Raw genomic sequence first — 8,022 nt, 5'->3', positions numbered from 1 at the left:
CTCTACTTTTATCTACTCTAAACTAACCACATTATTGACACGAACTTGACACATTATTAGTTTCAAACAATTACTTTACTTTATTAATCAATCCCGACTTTTATATTTTAAAATACTTTATTTATCAATACTAATTAACTAATTTAGCATAAAGAATAGAAAAACACAATAATTGTTTAACACTTAAAAATGTAAACAGAGACATAATTTGTAAATTAAAGCTAGAAAAACCTAAAATTTCCATGTCGTCATCATGATTAATGCATGATATCAAACACTTACATCTACAGACTATCATTAGAGCTGAGCTGATACAACTTGAAATGAAATAAAGAATTTAACCACCTCAACACAAACTAGGGGAAAGGACCCAGTAGTAACTTTGCGCTTCTCAAAATCCTACTTGGAAATTTCAAATCACTTCGATTTTTTTACAGTAGCTTACTTGGCAAGTCCCCTACTTATAACTAAGGTTTCAGGGTCACATCATCAAATATGATGCCACATCAGCATTCTTTTTGCCAAGGTGTCCAAAACAGCCCAAAAATAAAGTGAGACCAATAGGTGTGCAAAAGAGCCCCAATACTTGTGTGGCTGATGAGGCATCACATGATTGGTTACTTTTCACAACAAATGGTATATTTCATTCAATTATTGGTACTTATCATACAACTATTGGTGCAATGTTATACAAAGGTTGGACATTAAATCAACAAGTATGGGGGTATTAAATCAACAACTTCTATCACGAGAACTGGAACACGCTCAACTACTGAGTCCTTTCCCCTAGTGACATACTACCCTAAAAAAACAATTTCCCCTGGTGACATACTACCCTAAAAAAACAAAATGAAGTGACAGATTTTAGATGACAAACACTGGAAATCATAATAAATCAACCTACAATATACATATACTGCCACCCTGCTATTCAACATTTGTGCAAAAACAATTAACTTATTTATAAGACCAATAAAGTAAGTAACACTTGTAAAATCCACTACAATGAAATAACAGTTTTAAATTACACCCTTTCTCTATCCATCTCGTGCGCATCTTTCACTAAGTTGGGTGCTCAAAATGCCTGCATTTTTTGTGGTAACTAATCAAATCAAAGACTGCCCACTTTCTCATCCACTATTTTCACCACTTTCACAGTCCTATAAAGTCCACACAAACAATCCAACCATCCTACACAAATCAGAACATTCTTCATCAAGAGAAAAGAAGTAAATAAAAAAGGAAGTCCAATGGAGTCTATGTTCAAGTCCATCATTGTTATGCTAGTTTCAGTAGCTTTAATGGCACATATGGTAATGGGTGAAGGAGAGTGTGGGAACACTTCAGTAGAAACTGCAGCCCTGAAAATGGCACCATGTGCAGAGGCAAGCCAAGACCCACAGGCTTCTGTTTCCTCCAAGTGTTGTGCTGCAGCTCTTGATGTGGCAAGCAATCCTTCATGTCTCTGTGCTCTCATAAAGCTGGGTGAATCTCAGAAGGCCTTCAATCCACAGGCTGCACTCACCATTCCAAAGCGCTGCAACTTTCAGCTCAAACACTCAGGCTACAAGTGTGGAAGTAAGAATAAAAGTTCCTTCAATCATATATACATTTCTTAAACTCCATATGTTCTTCTCTTCTCATCACCATTATATGCTTAATAGTTTAAATCTAATGATATTTGATTTCCACAATCTATTATGCTGATGTTTTGCTGTTTTTGAATTCGATTGTGTATCAATGTTTCGGATCACATTTTTTATGTACATTCATCTCCTTCTTCTTATACATTCTTTCATCCTGATGATGAATGATACAAAAACTATCGCACAATCGAATCTGAAAACAGCAAAACATTCTACAAAATTATTTGACAATGACTGATCCTCATTTTCTCTTTTCTGTGTTTTATAGGCTACACACTGCCATAAAGAATGGAGGAAACTGGGGCAGACTACTTACTGTTAGTGACAGTATTAGTGCTTTGTGGGATAGCTTCTACTCATACTGCTGTAGTAGCATAATATAGTATATATGTTTGAAGCTTATATATAAAAAATAAAGAGCCAACTTTTAATTTGCTCGATTATATGTAAATATCACAAGCTTATATGAAACTTGGTTTTCTTTCATGTGCGTCGATTAGAACCTTCTTTTACTAAGCCATTCGACACAATATACTGTTTGGAAAATGAATTTTCTTATTTAATATGTAGTATTTTGCATCTTTTGTTTGAGGAAAATATTTAACAAGTATTTTTATTTAATTTTTTAATGTAATTGTTCTAGTATTATTATTTTCAATGCCTTGAGTAAAATATACTTTTTTATAAAACATATTTGTATATTAAATGAAATTATAATTATGGGGCAACAATTTTATGATGGAAAAAAAAATAAAAGATTTTACTATTATTTTGTAAAGTTGGTTTTTTTAATATAACAATTATTTATATAATCTTTTTAGAAATTTATTTTTTTCTTTAAAAATATATTATTTTAAAATTATTGTACTTATAATATTTTGGTTTACAGGATGATCTAAACATTTGAACAAATATTATTAGAGAGTTTAAATATAAAAATAAATAAATAAATAAATATTTATGTATTTTAGTAGATAAAATAAAAAATAATTGTATGATTAAATAATTTATTTGAAATTAGTAAAGGATATCAATTAAATAATAGATTTTAAATAAATAAAACAACTTTAAAAAAACTAGATGATATTAGCATGATGTGATGGTTAAGTTGTGGGTATTGTTGTTCTTACCATCAAGGTTTAAATTCTATTGAGGTGCTAACTCCAAATCAAAAATATTTACCTTCTATAAAAAATATTAATAAAATAAACTAAAAAATGTAAATAAAATAAAATAATTTTTAAATAAAAAATATATATAATAATTAAAATGGTCGATATATTATATTTGTAGATAATAAAAATAGAATTTATATTCAAAATAGATTAATAGTTAATGGTCATATTCATCAATATATAATTTCAATTTATATCTTATCGACAATATAGAGACATTTTTAAAAATTACAAAGAAGTTATAAGTTGAACATGAAAAACTGAAAGTTGAATACATAATTCTATTATAATATTTATAATTTCTTTTAAAATAGATGATGTATTTATTTATTTTAATTTTTACAAAATAATAATAATAATAATAATAATAATAATAATAATTTTAAATGTAGAATTTTTTAAATATATGTGATTTCTATTAATTTATGTTTAAAAATAATAAGTTCAATATTAATTAGTACAATTTATAAATATCATATTTTTTACATAATTATATTATAAAACACATAAGTATATAATCCATAATTCCCTCCCATAAAGGATGTTGATTGTAGTCATTTGATTTCCACACTCCATAATGTTGTTTTTCTTAACTTGTGGTATTAACTCTATGAGTTAAATATTAATTAGGAGAGAGAGTTAAGAAAAATGTGTTAAATGTAAATCTAAAATAAATGTGGCTAGTCTAATAATTAATGCAAGTTGAATGAAGGAGACCTAGATCTACTAAGTTTTAGAACTTAGAATAATAATCATAAAACTAATGATGACCTTAAAATTAAAAAAAATTAGACTCTATACAAGGATAAGTTTGATTATCTAGATCCAATGTACAATTGTGATCTTATGTTGCATCTACAAAATTGATGTATGATTTAGAAGGTAATTCTCTTTACTTTACGTGAAGTGTGTATGTCTATAAGGATGGTAATATTGATAAATACCTTTGATATATTATGATATGACCAAGTCATGGGGTAGGTGCACAAAGATGGTGGTAAAAAAGGCGGGTATAAGTGGACACTTTTTTTTTTGAAATCAAGTGAACCTGAACTTGGAGGCAAAATTTGAAAGTCATCCACTTAAGATATGAAGATAATCAAAGAACAAATATTGTAGTACTTTGTATCTAGTTTCCAAACTACTAAAATTTTTCAAAATTGGATAAGATTAAGGGGGTCAAATCCTTCGCGCACGAAAAACTAACCCTGATTTTTTCTGAAAAACATAACATAATGTTTGATGTGCGCATCAAAAAAGTCATAGTAGATTTAGTATTTTGACAAATCTTTTGGCAGAAAGATAGTTAAGAGTGAGCACTAGAAGATGTGTATTTTTTTATAATTTTTTGTGTAGTATTTTTTTTTATGATTTTTCCAATTGAGCACATCCTGAAAATTAGGTACCTGTTCGTGCGCGAAGCATAAGTTGCACTAAACAAATCGAAAATGCAAAATTTGTTTTTTAAAATTGTAAATAATCAAGTGCACTACAATAATATATAAAGTTTTTTAAATTTGGATAAGTATATCAAAAGTTATTCAAAAAATGGTGCACCTATGTCTATGAGAACTATGGAGACAGTAGTAAAAGAAATTCAATAATAATATGTTATTGTTGTTCAAATTGAAAAAAAATTATATGGTTAGAAAGCTCATAAGATGGTGAAAATATGGTGGCAATTTTAGAAATACCCACTTGATGAAGTGTAAACCTGATGATGACAAAGTCGATAAACCAAGTTGATAAAATAAAACACATCAAAAAAAAGAGAAATGGAGGGAAATCAAACTTCCAAACCGTAGCTTTGTCATCCAAACCTATTTCCAAGCCTAAATAGTCAAAAGTGCATACACGATACTACAAGTTTAAAAAGCGTGTACGGGGTACTTATGGTGTAAGCAGTGCGTACGCGCTCATTTTCCTATAAACAGCGCGTACTCACTCTTTTTACTATAAACAGCACGTACGCGCTATTGTATAATATGATATTCTATATATAATATGTGCATATACATATAATATATGTAATATATAATATGTGTATAATATGATATTTTATATATAATATGTGTATATACATATAATATATAATATATATGTATATATATATAATATGTGTATATACATATAATATATAATATATATGTATATATATATAATATATTAAACTTTGTTATAATATATAATATATAATATATTTATACGCTTGCTTTTTAGCGAAGCCTCGTTGTTTGTTCGCTTGGAGTCTCGTTGTATGGTGTTCTATTCATAACTTTAAATTTAATATATCATTTTGTTAGCCCACCATATGACCCCTTAGGTGTCATTAAAGGTCGTATTATTTCCTAAGAGGTCATATGGTGTCCTGTGACCCCTTAAGACCCCTCGAGACACCAATTACCCATAACAACACCATATGGTGTTCTAAAGGGTCCTATATATGGTGTTCTATGACCCCTTAGGACACCATTCGGTGTCGTTATAGGTCCTATGGTGTGCTAAGGGATAATATAGTGTCATATGACCCCTTAGGACACCCTATGACCCCTTAGATGTTGCTAGGGGTCATATTGTCTTCTAAGGGTCATATTGTGTCCTGGATTCAATATATCTTCATCTCCCTCCCTCCCCCCTCCTTCTTCTCTCCCTATCTCCCTCTCCCTATCTCCCTCTCCCTCTCTCTCTCTCCCCTTCTCCCTTCCTCCATACCCCATCCCTCTCTCTCTCGCTCTCTCCCATTCTCCCTTCATCCATACCCCATCCCTCTTTCTCTTCTTCTCTCCCTCCCTCTTTCTCTTCTTTTGTAATTCCTATAGTCACAATCGAGATTAGTCATATGGTGTCTTGTGTCCTTTCTCTCTCCCTCTCCCTCCTTCCCTCCCCCCTCTTCTCTCCCTCTTTCCCTCCATCTACCTCTCTCCCTCTCTCTACCTTCCCTCCCCCCTCTCTCTCTCTCCCTCTCTCTCCCTCTCTCTCCTTCCCTCTCTCTCTCCCTCTCCCTCTCCCTCTCTCTTCCTCTCCCCTCTCCTCTCCCTCCCTCCCCCATACTCTCCCCTCTCCCTTCCTACATACCCCTTCTTCTCTCTCACCCTCCCCGCTATTCTCTCCCTCTCTCCCTCCCTCCTTCCCTTCCCCCCCCTCTCTCCCTCCCCCTACTCTCCCTCTCTCTCTCTCTCTCTCTCTCTCTCTCTCTCTCTCTCTCTCTCTCTCTCTCTCTCTCTCTCCCTCCCTTCCTCCATACCCCTTCTTCTCTCCCACCCTCCCCCCTCTTCTCTCCCTCTCTCCCTCTCTCTACCTCTCTCCCTCACTCTACCTTCCCTCCCCCTCTCTCTCTCCCTCTCTCTCCCTCTCCCTCTCTCTCTCTCTCTCTCTCTCTCTCTCCCTCTCTCTCCCTCTCCCTCCTTCCCTCTCTCTCTCCCTCTCCCTCTCCCTCTCTCTCCCTCTCCCTCCTTCCCTCCCCCCCTCTTCTCTCCCTCTCTCCCTCCCTCTACCTCTATCCCTCTCTCTACCTTCCCTCCCCACTCTCTCTCTCTCCCTCTCTCTCCCTCTCCCTCCTTCCCTCTCTCTCTCCCTCTCCCCCCCCCTCTATATCTCCCTCTCCCCTCTCCTCTCCCTCACCCTACTCTCCCTCTCCCACCCTCCATACCCCTTCTTCTCTCCCACCCTCCCCCCTACCCCCTCTTCTCTCCCTCTCTCCCTCTCCCCTACTCTCCCCCCTCTCCCTCTCTCTCTCTCCCTCCCTTCCTCCATACCCCTTCTTCTCTCCCACCCTCCCCCCTCTTCTCTACCTCTCTCCCTCTCTCTACCTTCCCTCCCCCTCTCTCTCTCTCTCCCTCTCTCTCCCTCTCTCCCTCTCCCTCCTTCCCTCTCTCTCCCTCTCCCTCCCCCCTCTCCTCTCCCTCCCTCCCCTCTACTCTCCCTCTCCCTTCCTCCATACCCCTTCTTCTCTCCCACCCTCCCCCCTCTTCTCTCCCTCTCTCCCTCCCTCCTTCCCTTCCGCCCCCCCTCCTCTCTCCCTCCACCCTACTCTCCCCCATCTCCCTCTCTCTCTCTCCCTCCCTCCCTTTTCATTCACATCTTTTCTACTACCAATAGCATGTACGAGGTACTAAAACTATTAGTTCACTAGCCTACCATAACTTTTTTAAGGCAAAGGAGAGCGTACGTGGTAATTATTACTTGTTAAGAATGTACAGGGTACTAAGCCCATTATTCGTTACCCTATGATGACACTTTTAGGCTTAGGAGTGCGTACGCGCTACTTATTAGTCTAGAATGGGAAAAAAGAATACTGTTGGGCTTGTCAACATTTTATGGACTAACAGCACGTACGCGGTTATTAATATAGCGCGTATGCGGTTCATAGAAATAGTTTTAGTTGCCCAAGAGCCTCAACGGCATCAAAAGAAGTTTTTGAGGTCATTGAAGGCCCCACTGGAACTGTGTTTGCACTTCTATCACTGTTTTATACATAGAAGTAAGTGAATTTTTTGTTTTTCCATGATTTCAAATGATTGAATTGTTCTTATTACTTTTTGTCAATAGTATTCTGATTATTTAATAGTTTGATTCCAAAAGATAGTGATAAGATGCATATTTATGGTTATTTGTTTGTTTATGAACTTTTGTTTACATATATATGTAATATGATTCTATTGAGCACAACCGATATCAACCATGGGAAAGAACAAGTGAGGAACGATGGAACAACAAGAGGCTCAAAAGGAAAGACAAAGGCAGCATATGAAGAAATTGTGTGACATAAGAACAATGGGAGAAGAAGGTATGTCATCCTCAACATCTCAGTTCGTTTTACCAGATGAATATAATGCACCTAATGCAATTGAAGAACATACCGCATTGAATAATCAATTAAATGATGAACATATTACACCTTCTCTACTTGATGAGTTGAATGTACATAATGCACCGATGTTAACACCTCCTAGAATCATTCGTAGGAAACCGAAGTATCTAATTGACATTGATGAGAATATATTGAAGTCAATGCCCAATAAAATGAATGAACGAACTTGTAGGAGAATAGTTAAAAGAATATGGCAAAACTATTTTAATAACTTAAATCAAACCGCCTTTTAAAATATTTCAGACATGACAAAAGGGTTTCCCTGCCCTACTACCTTTTTAGGTCCCTTTCAAGGTCCCTCAACAAATATAGTAAGAATCCCTCAAATTCG

At 35.3% G+C, this 8,022-nt stretch overlaps 1 protein-coding gene across 1 annotated transcript; it reads left to right on the top strand.

Moving 5' to 3' along the window:
* The first annotated feature begins 1,211 nt into the window (after nucleotides 1-1,211).
* Nucleotides 1,212-2,044, top strand: LOC131054857 (uncharacterized). Its single transcript, XM_057989482.2, has 2 exons — nucleotides 1,212-1,578; nucleotides 1,915-2,044. Exons 1-2 carry the CDS (start codon nucleotides 1,251-1,253, stop codon nucleotides 1,929-1,931), a joined length of 345 nt encoding a protein of 114 aa, XP_057845465.2. The 5' UTR covers nucleotides 1,212-1,250; the 3' UTR covers nucleotides 1,932-2,044.
* Nucleotides 2,045-8,022: the final 5,978 nt, after the last annotated feature.

The sequence above is a fragment of the Cryptomeria japonica genome, chromosome 8 (assembly GCF_030272615.1).
Source record: "Cryptomeria japonica chromosome 8, Sugi_1.0, whole genome shotgun sequence".
NCBI lineage: Eukaryota > Viridiplantae > Streptophyta > Pinopsida > Cupressales > Cupressaceae > Cryptomeria > Cryptomeria japonica.
This window is presented reverse-complemented; position numbering and strand designations above follow the sequence as displayed.

Coding starts and splice junctions, on each gene's coding strand:
- LOC131054857 (XM_057989482.2), top strand. CDS start 1,251: ATGGAGTCTATGTTCAAGTCCATCATTGTTATGCTAGTTTCAGTAGCT.